Source organism: Osmerus eperlanus, chromosome 5, assembly GCF_963692335.1.
Source record: "Osmerus eperlanus chromosome 5, fOsmEpe2.1, whole genome shotgun sequence".
Taxonomy (NCBI): Eukaryota; Metazoa; Chordata; class Actinopteri; order Osmeriformes; family Osmeridae; genus Osmerus; species Osmerus eperlanus.
Genome location: NC_085022.1, coordinates 19,880,382 through 19,904,439, shown reverse-complemented (window position 1 = coordinate 19,904,439; position 24,058 = coordinate 19,880,382). Strand labels below are relative to the sequence as shown.

General features: G+C 48.1%; 1 protein-coding gene across 1 annotated transcript in view; it reads left to right on the top strand.

Annotated features, from left to right (window-relative positions):
• The window catches only part of syt7a (synaptotagmin VIIa), a 64,824-nt gene that overhangs the window by 30,320 nt on the left and 10,446 nt on the right, over positions 1-24,058 (top strand). The window contains exons 4-10 of the mRNA XM_062460834.1: positions 1,612-1,746; positions 5,533-5,700; positions 7,487-7,666; positions 8,213-8,620; positions 11,936-12,064; positions 21,332-21,608; positions 23,764-24,029. Of these exons, the coding sequence (XP_062316818.1) occupies positions 1,612-1,746; positions 5,533-5,700; positions 7,487-7,666; positions 8,213-8,620; positions 11,936-12,064; positions 21,332-21,608; positions 23,764-24,029 (1,563 nt within the window). The remainder of the gene's footprint in view (positions 1-1,611; positions 1,747-5,532; positions 5,701-7,486; positions 7,667-8,212; positions 8,621-11,935; positions 12,065-21,331; positions 21,609-23,763; positions 24,030-24,058) is intronic.

Here is a 24,058-nt window from a genome sequence, read left to right as displayed (position 1 = left end):
TCCTTAAATCAGTACTGGTGCAAACTTGGGGTAAATGCAGGTCTCATGTAGAGCATGTCTGAACTGAACTATAGTAAGGTTTTCATTTGATAACCTTCACTTTGGAGTTCCTCATGTGTTATGTAGGTCAGTAACAATGAATGCCAACACTGCAGTGCTCCTTGACTTGTCTATGCTAGACCCATTAACCCACAGTAACCCGTCGAACCAGCCTTCTTCGGAAGACTGGTATCTAGCACAGCTATCTAGTGATGTGTGCATATACTGTATTTACATATGATTCCAACTCTGCTATGAGGACATCTCAAGCCTCAAGGAAGGCTCTCTAAATTCATGAATGTTTGTTAACTTGGCTCCCCAAGTCCTGCTCACGTGTTCACATTTCTTCCTCACGGGTAACAGCGGCATGATCTGCTCCCTCGTCATCTCTCCAGCTTACAGCCCTGTTTCTCTGTCTCTCTCTCTGTCTCTCTCTCTCTCTCTCTCTCTCTCTCTCTCTCTCTCTCTCTCTCTCTCTCTCTCTCTCTCTCTCTCTCTCTCTGTCTCTCTCTCTCTGTCTCTCTCTCTGTCTCTCTCTCTCTCTGTCTCTCTCTGTCTCTCTCTCTCTCTCTCTGTCTCTCTCTCTGTCTCTCTCTCTGTCTCTCTCTCTCTCTGTCTCTCTCTCTCTCTGTCTCTCTCTGTCTCTCTCTCTCTCTCTCTCTCTCTCTCTCTCTCTCTCTCTCTCTCTCTCTCTCTCTCTCTCTCTCTGTCTCTCTCTCTCTCTGTCTCTCTGTCTCTCTCTCTCTCTCTCTCTCTCTCTCTCTCTCTCTCTCTGTCTCTCTATCTCTGTTTATCTCTCCACTGTCTTTCTTTCCTGCTCTGTACTTCTGCTGGGGACCAAGCTGCTGTTGTGAAGTGGAACGTGCACTAGGGTACATCAGTGATTCGGCGCAGGTGTCCTCTTTTTGTGTTGCTGTTCTTCTGTGCCTCATGTTCTCATGCTTTCTTAATCCCTGGGCCAAAGGACAGGGGGACTAACTTTTTCCATCTTGTATAACTGTCTTCATCGGTAGTGCTGTTAAATACTGTATTTAAACTGAAAGTCACATGCTGGATGTACTCATTACAGTGTGACTTGTTGCCCTTCTTTTGTCTCTATCTCTGTTTTACTCTTCCTTTTTCTCTCTAGTTCTTATGTTCCTATTCTTGTATCCCTTGGCTCTTTTTCACTGCCTCTCTCTCTGTTTTGCTCTCTGCATCACACATGGATTCATAAATAGCTGTAATGAATGTATGGACCTGCCTTTTCCCCCAGGCTCCCCCTGTGTTATTTGAAAAACTCAACCAACTTTGACAACTTTCTGACACCGAAACGGGCTGTAAACGGGATATGTTTTGTTTCAAACAGCCACCAGGTGCAGCTCTCAGATCCGCTGCCCTCCAATCCACAGCCAAGTTCTCACCTCTGAAAGGAGGAGCATCTGTTTTCTCCTTCTCTCATCCGTCCCTCCCCCCCGCCCCTCCCTCTCCCATAACTCCCTGTCATGAGATGGTCGATGAGGCAGCCTGGTGGTTGGTGGCCTGCTTGTACCTGGTTGTGTTGCTCTGACCTGTCTCTTTCTCTGGCCGCAGCGATCTAGACAGAGACTTTTGGAATAACAATGACAGCAGCACAGTGCAGCAGAGGTGGAGGTCCTATCCGCCCAAGGAATTCGTACTAAACATTTGTCCCTATGCCCCATATGGAGATCAACGCCTCACGCTCAAGTGAGTCTTGGTCAAAGGCTGGTAAGAGACCCCACCCACCCCCACCCCCCTCTGAGCAGGGCTGTAAGGATGCGGGGGGCACCCATCCTCCACCCACCCACCCTCCACCCACCCTCCACCCACCCTCCACCCACCCACCACCCACCCACCCTCCACCCACCCAGCCACCCACCCACCACCCACCCACCCTCCACCCACCCTCCACCCACCCACCACCCACCCTCCACCCACCCTCCACCCACCCACCCTCCACCCACCCTCCACCCACCAGCATGCAACCTTTCCTCTGCATATTCCGGCTGGTCAAACCGTATCCCTAAAAGACTCAGATACTGCAGACACACTACAGTATGGGCTGGGTGTTGGTTTGCATCTTTCTCTTCCTCTGCCCAATTTCATCGCACAAATTCCCCCACACAGCAGTTATTTGTAATGGTTGACGGTTAATACATTTATACTTACATGGATCCGTCAAACAATCCTGATGAATATAACAGTAGAAGCACATCCAGACATCATGAACTCTGTGGTTACTGTTAGTTGCATAATTTAGCTGAAGCCAACAGCACATCACGTAATGCGTGTGCAGAGTGTCCCACTCATCGACATTTACATTTATCATGTCATTTAGCAGACGCTCTTATCCAGAGAGACTTACAGTAAGTACAGGGACATTCTCCCCGAGGCAAGTAGGGTGAAGTGCCTTGCCCAAGAACAAAACGTCAATTGACATGGCCGGGAATCGAACCAGCAACCTTCTGATTACTAGTCTGATTCCCTTACCGCTCAGCCACCTGACTCCCGCATCGACATGCATAATCTGCCCAGCCGTGTTGGTGCAGGAAATGTCACACATGCACATTACGGCGTCCCCCCTGACAGACATAGAACTATTACTGCTACAAAACAGCAGAGCCTTCTCCCTCAGGCTAATGCTGCTCTTAAAGTTCCTCTCCTCTTGCCTTCCTCTGATAGAAGAACGCCCACGTCAACAATGCCCCCCCTCATTCCCTACAGCCCTGCCAGTCCAACTAACCCCTTCTAACCTCTAACCTGTCAGCTTTCTCCCATGGAGTGTAACCATGGAGACGGACAACCCTCATAGCTTTCCCTTTGCCAAATAACCTGGTCACACCTTAACCCAACCTCTCTGCCCCGTACCCCGCTCCCCTCCTCTCCCCTCCCTGTGTGAATCCCACCCCTGAACCTAGTCCAAGTCTTCTAAAGGAGGGTTGACCGTTCAGCCTGGTTCTGATGTGGTTGCATGTGTTTTTTAACTCTGTTCTACAGTCTGCCTTGTGTTCCTGCTCTTCTCACCAATGTGTTTATCTATGTACTGCAACGCTACGAGTTTTAGCCTTCCCCTCAAGCTCCCTCACTTAATCCAGTAGGTTTTGTGCTACCAATGTTTTCTCAATACCAGTTCCATACATGTTGAATTATACTGTGTTGTAGGAGGCTCATGCTCCTACTAAGTTACTCACAGCAGCCTTGGGGCATCAAGGCTTCCCTTCATGTAGGACTGGACTTGCTAAGCTGTCTGATGACTAGACCTAACCATTAAGGGCTCTGTCTGGGAGATTGCCTGGGGAGAGGGGGGATACTAGTGGGATTAGGAAGGTACTGGGGAGACACTGGACTGTGGCAGGATTACAGTGAAAGCTCTGCCTGAAGATGATGGCTGCTGAACTCCTGAATCCCTGCAGCACACTCTTTTCTTAGACCTTGAGAAAGTTCTTCTTTTTTTTGTTAAAGCCTCATGATTAGCTACTTTTAGCTTGCTCTTAGTGCAATCTGGTCCTTACAATTGGTGCCTTCTCTTGCACCGGAGAAAGGGGCACTGCTGTGGTTCAGTAGCAGTCACTTATTGCTGGATTAGTTTCAATAGTCAACATATTGAAATATGTAACACAATCTTAATCCCTTCCATTGCTAAATTGCACCATCAACTTAAACTCCTGAGGTAGCACTCTACCTTACCGTACATGCATTAGTGAGATGACTTACCTCTGGATTCATTTGAGATCTGCAGCTTTCAATTTCTGGAATGACTGCAGGCTTCATTTATCAAGGTTGTTAACAACACGGTATGATCAATCACATGAACATTTCGAGATTTATTGACATTGTCCTGAAACTTAAGGTCAATAGAGAATATATATAAACGTTGACTTCATCTTCATATCTGTATCAGCTACGTACGGCATGACCTTTAGCTAAATAATCATTCTGACATGGCGCAAATCCCATGACGGAAGTCTCCTTCCTTCATGTTTTTATTTGGCTAAATACACACCTCTATATTTTTGCAGTGTCAGTATTAGCATTTGGCTTTGGAACTCATTATCGCTAAATGAACAAATGGATTATTCACACAGTACCAAAAAAACATAAAATCCTGAGTGAACGCACTCGATTGATTCCTGCCCTCTTTCTTTCATGAGTATAGTTTATTCTGCAGCTAGTATTCTGCTACACATCTCTGTACTCACTGGGATACATGAGGCCTGGACTTCCTGCTGTGACTGTTGTTCTCCCAGTGTGAGCCCTGCTCCCTTGGTGAGTGATGTATTCTCTACGTGTTCAGACAGGTCAATTGGTTAGGATTGTATGTGAGAATAGGATAGTGACCTTCAGGAGAGGGTACAGTACAGCACACGCAAGTGGTGTCCCGGTTTACCTCAGAACCCCGGCAACCCAGCTCCCACGATGTTCCTACCTAGTCTCTGCTCCCACCCCCCTCCTCCAGCCCCCCTCCTCCAGCCCCCCACCCCCTCCCCTGCGCATGGCACAAAGACCTGTGTGACGCAACACCAATATGTGTGTTGAGATGTGCACTGCATGTTAATGGGTATGTATTAATGGTCATGTCACAAGAGGGCACCCCTGTGCTTCATTTTTGACGATCGCTACAGTCATGGGGGACACTGCTTGGTTGGGGTGATGCTAACATCTCGGCAACACGTCTCCCTCTCCTGTGCTACCCCTTGACAGGGACATCATCTATGGGATCATGACTGGACTCTCTTGCAGATTCCTGTCTCTCAATGAAACACAAGCTTATAGAATAACGTAGCATCATAGCATTATCCACACCTCATGGAGAAATAGACATTATCTACAGTGAGGCTATGTGTCTTCTATTACTGTATGACCTTCAAGTTTAGAACTAGATTTGTTATACTCGAGTGGTTGCCATTTACTGTGCTGCTCTTGGTAGACATAAAGTACTGTCACCTCAGGTGTGATGTCAAATGGTTTGTTTGTTTGTGGGCAAATACAATTGACTCTTACCTCTTGTAAGATGCTACTGAAGATGCCACTGAATTGCTCTGTGTGATAGCACATCTCTGGCAAAGTGCCCACAAATTGAAAAGCCGAAGAAGCCGCAGCCTCCACCAGTGTGAATGCGGCCGCCAGTCCTCCTCCTCCAGCACAGGGAGACGGGCTTCAGGGTGGTCCTCTCCCCTCCACAGGCTCCCCCCTCCCCACACCCCCACCCCGCTCCCCTCCCCTGCTCCCTCCCACTCCCTCACTGGACCACCGATCCTCTCCGTCCACCTGCCTGCGCCTCCTGACCTGGAAAACTAGTCCTCCCCCATGGCTTCATACACTACACTGATCTGCTCTTGCCCCGCTTTACCATGTGGTTGCTCAATCTCTCTCTCCTTCTTCTCTCTCTCTCTCTCTCTCTCTCTCTCTTGTTGTCTTTTTTTCTCCACTCCCGCTCCCGTTTATCTCCTCCTCCTTCCCCTGTCTGCTGTGTTATCTTTTTCTCTCTCCTAGCGGGGCTGTGCCGGGGGGGCAAAAAGGGGCTGCGGGGGGGCGAGGGGATGATGGGGGGGGTCCTTGTCGCAGCGACAGCGTGAAGAGCATGGTGACGGGGGGACACAGGGCGGGGAAGTGGCAGACGGTCCAGAGCCACATGCAGTCCGGAGGATTGAGGCCCAGCAAGTGAGTTATCAGAAGCTTAACAGAGAGTGGAGGAGGACAGGCCTACTGCCGGTCCTCCCTGCCAATTTTTCCAGTCTGTCAAAAGTCATTACTGTATCGCAAACCTGCCTATTTATAACACATTTTCATGTTGAATTCTGTACCACAATATCCAGTTTCAGGCTTATATTTGTGTTGTGAAAGTGTGACAGGGTGCTCGGAGGCTGGGAGGCTCGGAGGCTGGGAGGGCTGGGAGGCTGAGAGGCTGGGAGGCTGAGAAGCTGGGAGGCTGAGAGGCTGGGAGGGAGGCCGAAAGTTGGGAGGGAGGCTGGAAGAATGGGAGGCTGGGAGACGGGTAGGCAGGAGGCTGGGTGACAGGAAGTGGAACTTAGGTGTCAAGGTGAGTGTGTGGGCTCTGAGAGGTGTTATGGCTGGGGGAACGTGTTGGAGATGGGGGGTGAACTATGCACACACGAGGAGCTAACAATATCTACTTTACCATACTGACTCACTCACTGTCTTCATCTGACACTACCTAGCCTGGCTCACAGTCATATGCTGAAGGAAAATGAATTCTATAGGCATATCTATCAGGGTTCTCGTTTTTACACACTAACAGACTGTCAACATACATTCTCCGCTTACGTATATGTTGATATAATATCAGACGAAATAGGATCCCCTGTCTTTGAGTTGACCAATTAGCTAAAACACTTTAATGAGGGGGCTGCAGTTTCATGTGATATTCCCCCTACAGTGTGTGTCACTGACGTGTTTAGAACCTCATTTTGAAGTCACAAATGAGGAAGTTAATTTCGTGTTTTTTTTCTCTCTTCATTTGGCACCTCTCTCTCACACCTCACGTCGAAAAATATTCTCCCCCCCGCAACACATTCACTCCTTCACTACCACAGTTCTCTTCCTTCCCTCTTTCTCTCCTCTTCTCATCTTTCTCTTTCCCCTTCTGTCTATAATTGGATTCTATTTTCAGGCTGCTATAAGTGTCTGTCTCTAGTGTTTGTGTCTCGCACCCCATTTTCTCTCTGTCTCTCTTTCTTCATCACCTTCTCCCTCTTCCTTATCGGTTCCATCTTTCTGCTTCCATCTTTCTCTCTGTGAAGCCTCCATTTTGGTCCGGATGCAGCTCAGCTGCACGCCCTTCTTACCCGCATTTTACCCTGTTAAGTCACCAAAGTGATTGATCGGGAGCACTAAGATTAATGTTCGGTCCTGTGGCGTAAACGAATGCACAAGTAAAGTAACGTGCATATTAGCCGACGTGAACGCAGAAGCTGTCTGTCGTGACCTAATTTTGATCCCCTGGATCGCACAGCTCTCTGTGAAGAGGAGGATATATTTAGAGAGTTGGGAAACATAAAAAGCCAAGCCGGGAAACTGAACTGCAGGAATTCAACTCTGCGTTAACACTGTATGTTAGACTAGATGCATGCAATGATTGACCAAATAGATTGTATGTCTTAGTTCGATCAAAATAAAAAAGCGTTGTTTGGAGTAGGAAGTGGACAATTCTTTAAGCGAATTCAACCAAATTTGGGAGGGGAGGAGTGGAAAAATGAGTGCATGAGGAAGGGAGGGACGGAGGAATCGAGATGGTTGGCTGCTGTGTCTCTAGGGGTAGAGCATGTATTTAGATGAGGGGAAAGACGTGGAGAGAGAAAGGGAGAGAGACTAATGTACAGATCGGAAAAGTTGAGAGCAGAGAGGAGGACATGGTGCTCTCTCATCAGACCAAAAAGCCCTCGGCAGGACGATCCAGCGGCGGGCGACCAACGCCGCCCGCTCCCAGACACGCCCGCACCGCCGGGCGCTCCCGCTCCGCTCCCGTCCGCACCGCGCACGCCCGCCCGCTGCCCGCGCGGACCACGCCCACACGCAAACAGCAGGCTCCCGCCTCCCAGCCGCACGCGCCGCCCGCGCACCTGACACCGTCGCACGCGGCCCGCTCGCAGGCCGAGCGGGGCTGCCCGTCGCAGGCTCCCGGCGACCACGCGGGCTGCACCGTTTACTGCTACCTCTGCTACTGCTGTTACTGCTGCTGCCTGACCTTGCTCTCCTTCTCTCTCCTCCTCCTCCTCTCCCCCCCTCCCCGTGGACCTCCCTCTGCCTCCCGCTCCTCCTCCTCTCCCGCCTCAAACCCTTCCCCCCCCTCCCTCTTGTTCTCCCCCCCACCATCTCCACACCGTTCCCTGGGTGTTCCATTTTGCACACATCTCCACCCAAACGGGACTTCTCCTTTGGCCTCTCTGTCATGTCCTGTGTGTACTTGCCTCTCCCCTCGTGATTCATTGATTGACCCCGACCTCTTCTGTTCCGTCTCTCCCGATCTCACCCCTCCTGACTCACCCCTAACCCCTTGTGATGGCGCCTCCACTCCCCCCTCTGTGGCGCCGTCCTCCCCGCCTCCCCCCCCTCCCCCGTCCTCTCCCTCTCCTCTCCTCCTCCATCACCCTAACCTGTGTCGGCCTCGGCCCTCCCTGCGTTCCCTTCCCTCCCTGCTCCTCTGCCCTCCCAGCTTTGGGGACCCTGCGCTCCCCTCTGGTGATACCCTGGAGCACGTCCCTTCCTCCGAGTTGGCCAGGCCCCGTACCCTGCTACGCCAGCAAAGCCTCCAGCAGCCCCTCATCCACCCTCCGGCCCCGAGCCTCACCCAGCTCCCGCCCACCTCCCTGAGCCTTGGTCAGCTGCACACCGCACCGGGCCAGCCGGGGGGGGCCGGGGGCACGGGGGGAGCAGGTGGCACTGGTGGAGGTGGGGGTGGAGGCAGAGGGGGACCCCGGGGTGTCCGGGGCAGCCCTGCAGGGGCAGGCGCCGCACGGTATAGGGGAGGCGGAGGAGGAGGGCGAGCACGTGGCGATCCCGGCAGCTGGGATTACATGATGGGCCAGATCCGCAATCGAGGTCTGGATATGAAGTCCTTCCTGTGAGTCTTCTGCCTTTCCTGCTCCATGTCTGTGGGGTCTCTTGTGATGTCAGTGTGCGCCGGTCGCTCGTCTTACGAGTTATACTGGTTAGCGTCTGTTCGTCCTTTTGTTGTTTAGCATTCCTTACCTACTTGCATGCTATTTTCGTATTGTACAGCTCTGTTCCTTTTCTCCTTTCAGTGGCGTCGTCTTTGACTGTCTATTGGGATTTAGTGTCTTTGTATTCATTCTATTTCCTTTTTCCTTTTTCTTTTTTTTTGGACTGTTCCTCTGCTGCCCAGGGAAGGATATTCTATGTAGTCGTTGCAATATGATGCTTGTGGTTTCAGTGGGTACAAGCTACACTGCTGCATGTGTGTGAGTGTGTATGCAGACATGCGTGTATGGGTACACGTGATGAATTAGTAAACAAAGCCAGGACAGAACAAAGTGACAAATGACATCTTGCACAACATATTGATGCTAATGTTCTCATATACATGCAGGTGAGCTTCCAAATTCATCCCCGGCTTATCTCGGCTCTGTCACAGGAAGATGATGATGCTGGGTGCAAGTGAGGGGGGTTAGAGTTCGGACTTTGGAGCCTGTTTGAAAAAAACGTTACGTATGTAAATAAGAGCTGGAGAAAAAGTGTCTGTCTGTCAGCCCTGAGCCCTGAGTGGGAGTGTGTAGGTGATGAATACCCCTCCCATGTCAATTCCCTCCCATATATCACACCGATATTAATAAGATTAGATGGTGATGATTTTATTATGAGTGGGTGAGCACATTTGTTTACTTAATACATTTTATGGTCCCTTTTAAATCCCTGGTATTACATCAGAATGGGTATGTGGATCACCAACAGGGATACTTTCTTAGTTTCGTTCCATACTTAATGTAAAACCACAGCTCTGTATTAAGTTTTAATTACAGTAAGTATCTGGTAGAAAGTTTGACACCATCTGTCATAGAGATTCTCTCCTAATTTTGAAAAATATATAAATATTATATCATGTCGTGCCATGAGAAACTGACAGACTGTAGCACGAGTGGAGTTCAACATACTGTCAGCTATTTCCATCTCGTTCGGGGATAAATCGTTTGGTGTTTGAATGCTCTGCTAAACAGAAACATATGTTTGGATGGCATTTAGCCCAGGTTCCGCAATTGTCTTTCCAGGAAAGCTGCTGGTGTTGGTGTTGTAATTTGAATACGACGGCACAAATGGTCATGATGTATCTGACATTCGTATTGAAAATAGAAAAACATGAAGTGTTAAAATACCCTGCTTCCGCATGGCAGGGATGTATATTTCATCAACAAAATGTTTGTTAGTTGTTTTCCTGCACCCTTTCGTTCCCTGGTAGGTGAAGCCCGTCCTCTGTGGGCTGCGTGTCACTGTGTGTATATCACTGCGTGCATGTCACTGTGCATCAGTATGAGAACAAGGGTTAAGCAACTGTGTGTAGATTCATGTTAACCCTGACGCATTGATCTTCTGTCGCCAGCACCATTACTCCCACAATAGATTGTCGCTAGACGACGTAGAATGTCGCTACAGGCCAAAAGAGGAGGGAGGATGAAGGAAGGTAGAGGGAGAACATAAGAGAAGGAAAGAGAGAGAGAGAGAGAGAGAGACGGTTGGAAAATGAAGAAGGACAGTACCAAGGTGTGACACGTGTTAAATGTCCCTTCATACCAAGTCTTTTTTTGCAATTGGTTTTCAACGCTGGTAGTAAACAACATCGGTGAAAGCTCGTCCCAGCTACGCCCCTCCTGAACTACGACAGGAGGGAGACACAGATTTGGCACTGGCTGTGTAAGCACACACGGCACCAAGGTCAATTGAACATAACATTTCTTACATCATAATGACGGTAAAAACCTACGACTCTAAATGTCGAATTGAATTAATTGTTAAAATATTTACTCTACCACAATAGCAAGGCTGGCGATGATTGATGACAGAGTGGGCAAGTAATATACATGACCCATTGTTTCAAGCCAGTTCATTTCAATCTTGGCCAGATTCCCTTTTCGGGTGAATCATTGCTCAATGAATCTGTTGGAGATGTCATTGACACAGATAGCTGGCCTTGAGAACCATTTGACCAAATGAATCGCTTGGGAGATTGCCACTCAGGCCTTTTGGCTTAAATAAGATGTTTTATGGTAGCATTGTTAATGTACTGCCTCAAGCCAGGGGCTTGAGTTATAGCGTTTTTTCAATGTTCTCTTGAGTAAACAAGAAATGTCCATATGAAAAGAGAGATTAGAGTATATCTGACACATATATGACAGATGGTGACAGATTGAACAGGAATGATTGAACGAGAAGGAATAAACACGGACATCTTAAATGTGAGTTTGCATCGCAAGAGCCGTGTCACGTAAGTGTAGGTACAGGTGTACCGTGTTGATAGAGTCAGAGCAGAGGAAGCGAAGGAGGGATGGACGAGAGCAGAGGGCTGGGCAGAAGCTTAAGTGTGAGGTGCGGGATGAAGAACAGGGGAATTGGAGAGGAATGGTAGCGGGAAAAGGGAGATCAAACGAGAAAGAGCCAAGGAGAGAGTGAGAGAGCACTGACCGAGAAAACAGTGACACACACCAGGCACCTCAGGATGCTCTGACACTCAAATAGAAACAATTAGTCCAGATCTTCTTAATGAGGCATAATTAAATCTTAACTCTAGAGAAAGAAGACAGGGATGTTGGATGGGAAAGGTGAGTCTTGAGGGAGGGCAGAAGGCAGAGATTAAATGAATAAACGGAATAAATGACTGTGTATGTGTGTGTGTGGGTATGGGCTTCCTAAAGCCTTGGTGTACAGTACCTGTTGGTTGCGAGAGCTTTTGAATGCCACACTCATTAACAAAGCATCAATTACTAATTAGAACAATTTGACGTGCGAGTGTGGGTACCTGTGACAATCATCAACTTCATTATAATTAGCACATTATTAATGGGCCGGCCTTTCATCAGTGGCCGTATTTGATATCCTTCCCCACATCAGAGCGCTCGCTGTTGTACAGTAATAGGTTTGTGGGTCTGCTGTTTAAGCTGAACTAATGTCTCCGACGACTCTTACATTATCTCCTCTGTTTCCCTCTGTCTGTGTTTCCCTGTTTTCAATCTTTCGGTCCCCTCTGTCGCCTTATAAACCTCTGAGTCTCTGACTATTCTCTCCCTTCTCTTTCCACGCTCCACAACTCCTGACTCTTCCTCGTGTCCCCTTTATTTTCCTATTTCTCTATCTTCATGTCCCCTATCTTCCTCCTGTCTCCTCTCTTTTTCCTCTGCCTCTTTGTACGTTCTGATTTCCGGGGCCACAGTGAAGGAAAGATGGTGGTCCTGTCTCTGGCTATCGGACTGGCTGAGCAGGACGACTTTGCCAATATCCCAGATCTGCAGGAGGCAACCCAGACAGCGCCAGCCAATCAGGAGCCCCCTCCTGAGAAGAGGTACCGGTCAAAGTGTGAGAGGAAATGAGTGTGAGAGAATGGGGGAGGAAATGAAAGGAGGGATTTGGGTATCAGTTGTAGGACAGGTGGTATTGGATTAGAGGAGGCAGTATTTTTCATGAGATTACTGAGTTTTTGCATTGTAGGGGTTGTTTACCATTGGCTTGCTTACCTGTAGACACAATAGCAGTTTTTTTTATGTCAGTTTGGCGTAGACAGCAGGACACTCTGTCGGCAGCCAAAGTCAGGTAGAAAATTTTAAAGAGAAGATCAGAAAAGGGACAAAGCAATTTAGGTGTTAGTGGTAGGGCAGTAATGAGCTCATAAATCATTATGGTGAGTCTCTCACATATCCATGTCACTCCAGCTTTGTGGTTTCAGGGAATATATGGATCTCCCACTAGGATTTCCTCATGCCAGTGGCTGTATTTACCAATCGACGCTAGCTAATTATTTCACCTCATGTGATGGCTTTTCCTCTGCCATTTTCATTCTCCATTCGTTTTTTCCTTCCACCGTTTTCCTTCCACCGTTTTCCTTCCCTGTTTTTTCCCCGCGGCATTTGTAGTATTGCTTTGTTTGTATGTTTATGGTTTTTATCATTCCATCCCTTTCCAGCTCTTGTTGTCTGTTCTCCAGCTCATTAGTTTCTACGATCCCCCCTCCACTGCTCAGAGAGTCCCATCTCTGCAGCTGCACCAAGGATCCTGAGAGAGTCCTCATTATTCTGGAACATGCTAGTCACTTACGTAAACATGCTGCTATAAATAGGCCTTTCCTCTTGCTTTCACCTTACACACCAAAGCCACCCAAATGTATTCCCACAGATATCCAGACATCCGAAGGTAAACACGCTTTCTGTCTCCCCAGTCCTCCACCTAATACGGCTGGTATTGTAGTCTTTTTGTTGTAAAAACAAAAAGCCCTTTTCTGTGTTATTATTCAGGTATAACAAAGTCATGTGTCTCTCTCAAAAGTTAGAACCAGCACGCGCCGCAGAGCGCGTCTTATTTTTCACAATTTTATCTGTATATCATGGGTTGGATTTGATTTATTGCACCAGCGTTTCACCATGCGGTGCCTGTACAGAAACCTGAGTGAGGCCCAGCCCTGGCTCCTGCGACACACATGATTTCCCCCGCAGGCCAATTAGGCCGTTTCAATCTCACTTTGATTCCGTGGCAAATTGGAGATGTGATTGACATATCGCGAGGAAAAATAAAGGTAGGGCTGTTATACTTTACTTCCTCATCAGGGGTGTTGTTCTTCATGCAGATAATGTACATCATCATCCATCTGACACGTCATTAATAACTTGGGATCTATGAAGATCTCGGTTTAGGGTTCCCACGTCTCTGCTATTCATGAACCTGTCATTTTTAGTCTTAAGCGCCATACCGCTTCTTGCAGTCTCACGTTCCCCTAGGATTTAATCAAAGATAATCCTAAATGCAGCCCCCTTCAGACTGCACGGTCAATTGTTGTTCAGGTTTTAATATTCACTTTCATTACTCATAGACGTATCTCTGCTTCAGCGCGTTGTTACGTCATCAACTACTGAGTCGTTCATCTCTGCATTTGTCTGCTTAATTTTTGTCTCGAGCCCCAGAGCCTCTTCTGGCCTTTTCGTAGAATCAACACTTCAGACGGAAGAGACCAACACAGGGTACTGGACCAAATGTTTCTGTTCTTTTAAACACACATGAGAGCGGAAGTTCCAAATTCATGTCTCATAATGACATCTGTTATTATTCAGGATTAGCATGAGTTTTCAGATTTTGCCGTATTTACGACTCGGCATCCTGCTCTTGGCTTCCTACCGTATGCTAAACACTCACCCAGATCCTTCCTAAATACTCTGTACAATATAACCAACAATAGAAAACACACATAAAACTGGCACTCAACCACCACCAACCCACTGTCATAGCGGCTCGAATTCTTCAGATAAACCTGAAGTTCATAAGAATTTTCACTCAAAGTTCGAAATACTGACAGCTAAAGATGTATTAAAAGAAAACTAGTGAAAACGATGACGTGGAAAAAAGAATCATATTTAACTCTTAATGAAAGCTCTGATTATCTTGCACTTAGGGCGACCTCTGTCCACCTGTCTCCTCAACCGTAAACTCATTTCACTTGAGTCATTTATTGTTTGGTTTGTTTCACGACAAATTACACATTTAAATGTAAAATTAATTATTTAGACGTGCTATAATTGGATGGAAAAATGTAGTGACTCAGGTATAAAGTGTAAATCCTCTCAGAGCATAAAAAATGCACCGTATGAGTCGGCTCGGAGGATTCCATCCGCTGATGGCTTAGTGCTGACTTGACAGATGTCTAGCCGCGATTTCATCAATCACATCTGTGCAACTGCTTATTCTAAACATGGCTCAGATGTCTTCTTTTAGCTGGTCCACCTCCTTGGCCTGTTTATTTTCCCTCCATTCTCCAACGGTACATCCCTTTGTCAAACATCCCCCCCAGTTCTGCTCATCGGTCACCTCCCTCCATCTCCTAACCACTTCTTAGTGTCAGAACAGCACAGGGGAGATATGGTTTGTACGATATAGTCTACGGAATAATCTCGTCATTAGATGTATACAAAATAAGTTCTCTCTGGTCAGATAGAAGAAAGTAATTAGTTACTGTATTTTGTCTGTAGTTACAGTGAGTGTCAAAATGAGCTTCCTTCCCAAACTTATCGAAATACATATTCATGTGTATTGTTGACAGTCACCCATTAGGTTTGTACAGAGTACAAATGACTGATGTCCCATGTTAACCAAAGGTCTCCTGAACAGAAATACGGCTGGCTTAGCACTGCAATTATATTCAGGGCTTTGGAGACCGTTTAGTTGTAAAATGGCAGAGTACACAGGAACTCGAGAGTTAGCTAGAGAGAGGGATGCATATTGCTTCTTAATTTTTGGCAGGCCAAACAAACACATATTTATCCCAAACACCAGGACAAGGGTGAGAAAACAGGTCTTGTGTTTAGGGAGGGGGGACCTGTGCCCCAGAATACCCCTGCACTCGAGTGTCCCGGTGAGAGGTCAGAGGTCACCCCCTGGCCACTGTAAGGAGCAGAGGTCAGAGCAGGATGGGTAGGAACCACTCCAGAGGTTTGGATTGATTGCTTACGGCATCAATAGACACTCTTGTTTTTTGACGCTTATGTCCACGCATAATGGGGTGTTTACATTCAGGCTGCCATAGGTTGTGGATGTTTGACAGCTTAATTAGGGTGCTTGAGTGGCTTGATAATGCCTCAGTGGGCTTTGCTGATGGGATTCTGCTTCGATTCAGTGAACGTATAGTAACTCTCACTTCCTGTTACTATAAAGAGAATTCAGTCAGAGTGCATTCTAGACCTCCCCCTCTCCCTAGAACAATTGACAGCCCTGTGGACCAATGAGGGGCTTGGCTGAGTTGAAGTGGGCGGGACGTATCCCTGTTGCGCATTTTACATTCAAAACACTCGCCTGTGGTCTTTCAATAATTTAGGCCTGTCAGTGAGGTTATTTTTTTATAAGCTAGTGGAGCGTTTGTAATGTTATGTAATATTTGTATACTGACATGTAATGTGTTATTTAATGTGTTATGCCTATTATATATTGCAACACTGTATTTGTATGGATAATACGTGAAGATTGTCATTCGTATGTTAATGTAATTGGAGCAGCAATAGATGGTGTTACATAAGTTATGAGACAATCTAATTTCAAGGCCAGACTAGTCAGTGTCCTAAACACTGGACACAGGAAATAGTGGGTGTTTTTTTTTCTCCGTGGATTAGAACATATATTTCCCCTGTCTTTCTATTTGTGACCATGTGTGACTCAGTGATGGATGAGTTAATCTTAAGTATATGAAAGGACATGGTACTGGGGCGACTTGATGTTGGGTCTTTATGACAAACTAGATCAGATGACAGCATACAAGCCCACAGCACATAACCCTTCAGGAGAAAAGGTTAGATGTAATATTTGTCATTAACTGTCAGTGGGGGGGTCTCGGAACCACAAGTTTGTTTTCTAGGCATGGTTGTTTTAGATGTTATGTGTTTTTGCTCTTGTTAACATGTAAGGAGATTATCGTTGCTTCGGTAGGCCCCACCCAGTAACAGGAGCTTTGCAGGCCTGACTGATCAGAGCAGCCTCTTGGGGGGGCCTCTCTCTCTCTAAGCCTGGTCCCCGGAGGGGTCCCCACAACCATGACACACATCAACATACTAAAGAGAGCAGGAGGGGGAGAGCAGGGAGGAGAGAGCAGGAGAGAGAGAGCAGGAGGGAGAGAGCAGGGGGGAGAGAGCAGGGGGGATAGAGCAGGGGGGATAGAGCAGGGGGGAGAGAGCAGGGGAGAGAGAGCAGGAGGGAGAGAGCAGGGGGGAGAGAGCAGGGGGGAGAGAGCAGGGGGGAGAGAGCAGGAGGGAGAGAGCAGGAGGGAGAGAGCAGGAGGGAGAGAGCAGGAGGGAGAGAGCAGGGGAGAGAGAGCAGGGGGGAGAGAGCAGGGGGGAGAGAGCAGGAGGGAGAGAGCAGGGGGGAGAGAGCAGGGGAGAGAGAGCAGGGGAGAGAGAGCAGGACGGAGAGAGCAGGGGGGAGAGAGCAGGGGGGAGAGAGCAGGAGGGAGAGAGCAGGAGGGAGAGAGCAGGAGGGAGAGAGCAGGGGAGAGAGAGCAGGGGAGAGAGAGCAGGAGGGAGAGAGCAGGACGGAGAGAGCAGGACGGAGAGAGCAGGGGGGAGAGAGCAGGAGGGAGAGAGCAGGGGGGAGAGAGCAGGAGGGAGAGAGCAGGAGGGAGAGAGCAGGGGGGAGAGAGCAGGGGGGGAGGCTAAGCCTATGTGGTCGTCAGGCTTCCCAGAGTGGGGGGTAGCATCCATATGTTGAGAGTAGGGGTGAGATAGTGCACTCATCCACATGTTGATTGTGGGGAAAGCAAGGGCCGCTAAGTAATCGTGAGTTGAGTACTCGTCCACAATCAAAGTGAGGTTACTTAGAGTGCAAAGCAATCTCGATCTGCAGAGAGAGGTATAGTCCTTATGGTAGATGTATAGATCCATCCATGCGTCACTAGAGGCTGAAAGCATATAGAGAGATCTCTAGGAGAAGAGGCTGTCATCTGTCTTGAGTGTAAACCTACAAGTAGGCTCCCTTTCTCAGAACAGCAGGTGCAATATCAGCAGCTTATAGACATATCTAATAGACGTAAATATTTGAAGATTTTGGCTTGTCGTAATACTCCATGAATATGGGGTTTAATTGAGTTTTCCGATGACAAAGGCACAGTTGCTAAGGGGCTTAGAATTCTATGAAAGAGAGGGGGAATTGTAACATCTGAAACATGGGTGACCTCAGATTCAGACCTGTCATATTTGTTAGACGACAACAGGTTCCTAATTTGAGGCCTGTGAGTCCATGACAGTTTTTCTGATCTCCAGGTGACATCAGTGCATCAACACACGGTTCTGCTTCCCAGTGAATCATACGTCTTCTCTTTTGAATTTTACTGGAAACTAAAGCAAGATACAGTAAATGATTCTCCCCAAATTGGGGAGAGGAAAGTAGCCTCAAACAACCTTCTGAGAGACAAATAGGATTTGAGAAACCGACACAGTTTTCTGCAGCACCAGCTACATTGAGAAAATTATTAATTAGTGAATATGATTTTACATGGTTTGCTTACAAAGCAAGAAGTCAGGGGCTAGAGATTGACAGGATGGTGCATACACGCATGCTTTGCCAGTGGAGGGCTTGTTATGTAAGCTGCACATTGTTTGAATACTACATCCTTTCTGCTTATGTTAATATGAAATGTACTGCAAGGCCAGTGAATAGTGGTGGATGTAGTGAAGTGCAGCAGGGATGTGTCCATTTATAAAGTGGTTAGGGGTGTGTGTTACTTGTGTGTGTGTGTGTTTCCATTGGTGTGGGGAGTCTGGGTCTCTGAAAGAAGGTGTGTGTGTTGGGGGAGGGAGGGGCGGGGCTGTCTCTCTCGCGTCTCTCTTCAGCCTAGAAGGTGTGTGTGTTGGGGAAGGGGGAGGGAGGGAGGGAGGGGGGACTGTCTCTCTCGCGTCTCTCTTCAGCCTAGAAGTGGAGTGTCTTTTCCCCCCCTCCCCTCTCTTCGAGCTGCTCGCCCTCGGTCAGGTAACACAACAGGATAGTATCACAGGTCAGGGTGAAACCCAAAGTGGCCCCGCCTCTGCGTGTGTGTCCCTGTAAGTGTGTGTGTGTCTCTGCGAGGCTCTCACCCGTACCTGTCATATATCCTACCTTATCTGCTGTGTTCTCTGTGTTTTGTGTTTGCTGCCCCCCACTCCTCACACCCTCCCTATCTTCCCTCCTTTCGCCCCTCCCCCTCCACCACCATACCCCCTTCCTCCACTCCCCTCCCCAAATCCCCATATCTATGGTCTATGTTTCTAGAGCCGTTGCTATGCCAACAGCCCACTTTCATTGCTGGAGCTGTGGGAGAAGCCGATCATCCAATAACAACTTTAGTCCACTCTGCCTCCCACTGGCTACTATAGACAACTGCAGGCAACAGTGACACATCCAACTCTGGGTGTCAACCCCCCCCCAAGAGTAGGTTACTTCATAGACAGGATTGGCATGATGAGTAACAGTCAGAAACCAGTACTAGTATTCTGCCACAAACTCAAATCAGCCCTCAAATCAGCCTCAAACAACGTCATTTAACAATCCAGTCTGTCCGTCAGTCAGTTGCTGTGGAGCAGGGCTGGTAGAAAGGCCATTCCCCTGAATGTACCGGCTCGTACCTGAGAATGTAGCGGACCCCCTGAATGAAGCATGAAGGAGAATGAATCCTAGAAAACTCTCACTCTCCATCGACAGCGGAGCGGAGGAAGAGGGAGGTTCCAGGTGTTCTCTCAGATGTTTGGAGTTTCCCCTCAGAGCTGAGGCTAGTCTCCGTTAAGGCCGACCCTCTCCTCTCATCCTCTCAACCGCCAGTTTAGGGTGTGAATCCGACCAAATGGGCTGTGTCAAAGCAAAAACCCTTCCTTTTGAAACTAACAAAACTAACCCCAATTGACGAAACAGATGCTTTCGACTTTTAGAAGTGGTTAACATCCCTCCTCCCCTCTCTCTCTCTCTCTCCGGTTCCCTCGCTGGTCAAAGTGATTGTCTGCCTACCTGTCCGCCTGTCTTGCTTCGCTTGCTTTTCCCGTCTGTCTCAAGTCTATGTCAATATTTCTTTATCTGCGTCTGTCTGTGTCTTCTGCAAACTAGCTCACATCACTAGTCTGTTTGATCGTAAATTGTCAAGCTTATACACAAATTTTCCAGTCACTGCACACAGAGTATTGCCTCTTTAAGAAAACACACAGCATTTAGCTAGACGGTGGATGCTGGCCAGACAGACAGACAGACAGACGGTCACAGGGCTCTTGTGTTCGGCCTGTCATAGGCATTGCCTTCACTCTCATAGAGTGACAACTACTTGCATATGTAATATATGCACATGTAGCCAATGCCAGATTTGTGCTTTGGCCCCCTGTCCTCCAACCCACACCTTTAGAGTGTTATACTAAATGGGTAAAGTAAGAAGTATAAGTACCCCTGATACATATTTAGTATCTTATCATGACTGATACTGTATCTCCCTCTTCTGTAACACTCTAAATGTGTTAATCCTTTTGATTATTATTCCCCTATTATTTTGATATATTATGTTATTGTATAGTATATCTAAATCTCTTCCTCCCTCATTCTGTACCTATCTTTCTAATCTTCTGCTCTCCTGCTGAGGAGCAATGATTTGAGTTCTCTTTTTGTTTCCGGTGACTAACGTTATTACATGTATTTTTCTTTTCACTCTCGACTCTTTCTTTGACATGCGTCGCCCTCTCTGTCTCCCGTCGGATATACTGTGTGTGCATAATTCTGTCGTCTTTATCGTTTGATACTTATCAGACTGACCCAACTAAGCTTCTCTTGTGTTTCCAGGCTTTCTCTCCTTGTCTCCTTCCTTGCAGTTCTGTTGTTCTCTAACGTGCTTGGGTGTCGGTTGATCTCTCTCTCCTTGTGTTTTTGTTGGTTCTGTAACCTCACTTTGTTCATGCTATTAATACTTCCTCTTTTCTTATACAGATACATGTAGCACTCTCTCGCGCGCGCTCGCTCTCTGTTTCTCTCTCTCTCTCGCTACCCCCCTCCCCGCTCCCCCTCTTCGAACCTCTGCCTCCTCGGCAATCTTATGTATCTGGCGTCGTTGTGAGCTTCTTCCATTGCGTGTCTGCTCTCTGTGTCCCCTGTCTGTCTCTCCTCTTCTTCTTTGGTTTCTTCCACCATGTCTGTATATCTTTCTTTCGTGTTTTCCGGCCACTCCAGTCACACTTCATTAGTGTTGCCTAACAGTGTATCTGTGTTTTACCTCTCAATGTGCCTTGACGAGTCGTCTATGGAGTGCTCCGTGTCCAGTAACACATGACATTGGCCGAGTCCTCTCGCTGTCTCTCTCTCTCTCTCTCTCTCTCTCTCTCTCTCTCTCTCTCTCTCTCTCTCTCTCTCTTTCTCTCTGTCTTCTCTTTCTCTGTTTTGAAATCTTTTTAAGTTTATATTTCAGTTTTTACCTATCATTTGGAAAGCGCCCTTTTGTTCTTTCTCAGAATGTTTGCCCCTTTCTAATCTTAAAATAATGTATACTTGTATTATCCTGAGCTAACTCTATGTGCCGCAAAGGCACTAACACTACCATCTGCTGACATTTGCACTGAAATATCTCCCCTGCCCTGGGAGACACCTGCACTCCCAGACACCCGATTTCATATACAGCATTGCTCCTGAGCCCACACACTCAAATCTAATACACCCAATCCAACCGAACACGAAATCCGAATCACTTAGTGTCCTAGCATCGTTGACTAGCTGGCCTCAGTCCTCTTGGCCCATATGTTGCTGTACATGTCTGTCTATAAATGTTACTATACATGTTTATATGCGTCTGTCTCATTTCTGTGTATAGGATGAATAGGACATGTTCTATGTGTGTTTTGTGTCAAAACAATGGAAATCCAGGCACATCTATGATGTACCTCAGTTGTGTGACCTCATCTAAAAGGGTCATGTGTCCTCTTTGATGTGTCTGTTCTCCATATTGGAACTACTGTACCTTGCATTTCTGCCAGTAGATATTCTGGATGCTTACGAGCCTTGACATTCCAACTACTTCACTTTGATTGTGCCAAAATAACCTCAGAAAGGCCGAACGTTTAACAGACAAAATCCTGGTGCCGGTATTTCACAGATTGTCTCTATTTCAACCTAGCTTTGCCTTGAGCCCCTCAGTCAGTCAGCCCTGCTCTTGTACCATAGGAAGCCCCCAGGTCCTCAGACTGGGTCCACGCCCGCGGCCTGCCCTGGGCCCTCTCCCTGCCTGCCTTCACCCCTGGTCACCCTGCTCTCTTCCCCACAGGGTTGGGGGCAACAAACCAGGCAACAGCCCCAAGGGCCATCCCCCTGACGCAGATGGCCACTCCTCTGTGACCGACCTGGCCAACTCCCTTACTGGTGACATGGTGATGGTAAGACTACCTCACCACAGAAACACAACCACACACACACACCATAGTTCTACCACTGGTTTGGCCAACTGTGTTTGAGCTGACCCTCCATCACCGGGGGGAATTGCTTGCCTGTTTCTCTCTGTCTGCCTGTCTCTGTCTCTCTCTCTGTCTGCCTGTCTCTGTCTCTGTCTGCCTGTCTCTGTCTCTCTCTCTGTCTGCCTGTCTATTTCTCTCTCTCTGTCTGCCTGTCTCTGTCTCTCTCTCTGTCTGCCTGTCTCTGTCTCTCTCTCTGTCTGCCTGTCTCTGTCTCTCTCTCTGTCTGCCTGTCTATTTCTCTCTCTCTCTCTGTCTGCCTGTCTATTTCTCTCTCTCTGTCTGCCTGTCTATTTCTCTCTGTCTGCCTGTTTCTCTCTCTCTGTCTGCCTGTCTCTGTCTGCCTGCCTGCATGTCTGCCTGTCTCTCTCTCTGTCTGCCTGTCTCTCTCTTTGTCTGCGTGTCTATTTCTCTCTCTCTGTCTGCCTGTCTATTTCTCTCTCTCTCTGTCTGCCTGTTTCTCTCTGTCTGCCTGCCTGCATGTCTGCCTGTCTCTCTCTTTGTCTGCTTGTCTCTCTCTCTGCCTTTCTCTTTATCTGTCTGCCTATCTCTCTCTGTCTGCTTGTCTCTCTCTCTGCCTGTCTCTTTCTCTGTCTGCCTGTCTCTCTCTCTGTCTAACTGTCTCTCTCTCTCTCTGCCTGTCTTTCTCTCTGTCTGCCTGTTTGCCTGCCTGCTGAGTCACACTGCCGCCCATCATGTCTGTGTTGATTCAAAGGCCCACAGGTACACTAGAGAGCCACTCAACGCAAGCACATAGGAAGCCTTGTCAGTCATATGAGACCACTCATTCAAGGTGACTCACTCTGCAGAGCTGTAACTTATAGTGTGGAATCAGACATGCAATATGTACCCGCCTGACCTGTCCCGATCTATTGACGAGCACTAAAACGCTGGATGTGGATGACTCATTATGAGTTCTCTCTTTGTTTTAATTCATCTGACATTCAAGTCTAAAGGTCACTTTGAGAAGAACCTCGCCTAGCAAACTGTAAGTGTGTATTTGTATGCACACATCTTTGGCAGGCCAGTGAAAGCATTATTACACCAGAGGTTCTAGAACCTGCTCTTCTCAGCTTGGCTGGATGACCTGCTGCTTGTTCTTTATCTCCATCACATTCAGCCACTCAAACGTCTGCCAACCTGAGAAAGAGAGGGAGAGACATGGGGAGAAACAGAAAGAGCGTCCGCTAGGGAGAAACAAAGGGAGATGGAGAGAGAGAAAAGAGAGAGGAGGAAAGGCTGTAGGGAGAGCCAGAGGGAGAATACAATGTGGGGATAATGATGACTGCAAGTGCAGGAAGTCAACCTTGGGCTCTGCCTCTCTCCATTTTCTCTGTGCCCCAAATGCATTGCCCTCATCTCTCTCTCTCTCTCTCTCTCTCTCTCTCTCTCTCTCTCTCTCTCTCTCTCTCTCTCTCTCTCTCTCTCTCTCTCTCTTTCTGTCTCTCTCTCTCTCTGCCTCTCCCTCTCTCTGTCTCTGCCTCTCTCTGCTTCTCTCTCTGCCTCTTTGTCTCTCATTCTTTCTCTGCCTCTCCTTTTCTCTGCCTCTCTCTGTCTCTGCCTCTCTTTGTCTGTCTCTCTCTGCCTCTCTCTCTCTGCCTCTCTCTCTCTCTTTCTGCCTCTCTCTCTCTCTCTCTCTCTCTCTCTCTCTCTCTCTCTCTCTCTCTCTCTCACACTCTTGCTTTCCTTCTGTTCTCTCCTGTTTCCATCAGATAGCAGCCTTTTAGGGCTCAGCAGTGATAAAGCAGCTTGGGGAGTGGCTGAGACAGAGGGAGAGAGGGGGGGGGCTAAAGCTCCCTATCTCCAATCTGAGCACCTCCTGCCTCTTAGTAAGAACATTAGCGAGGAAATTAAACTCCTTCAGTCTGCTTAATGTCAAATGCATCTCTCTCCATGGGCGTCTGCCACATGACCACCAGAGAATTACAGCCCCCCCAAAAATCGCACTGCTCCCCTCCATCGAAGCGTGTGTGTGCATGTGTGTGTGTGCACTCGTGCGTGTGTGTCGGATCCATCAGGGGGTGCGTGGTGTGTATGTGTGCCCAACTCAAGCCCCAGGCTCACTTCTCCCCATGTACAGCTGTCTCCAGGCTCAGACGATGACCACGAAGGACCAATCAGTGAAAAGCTGGGCCGGATCCAGTTCAGTGTGGGCTACAGCTTCCAGGACTCCACCCTCACCGTCAAGGTCCTGAAGGGCCAAGAGCTGCCCGCAAAGGATTTCTCTGGAACCTCCGACCCGTTCGTCAAGCTCTATCTGCTACCCGACAAGAAGCACAGGCTGGAGACCAAGGTCAAGAGGAAGAATCTCAACCCTCATTGGAACGAGACCTTCCTGTTTGAAGGTCAGTAGTCAACTTTGAAATCAACTCCCG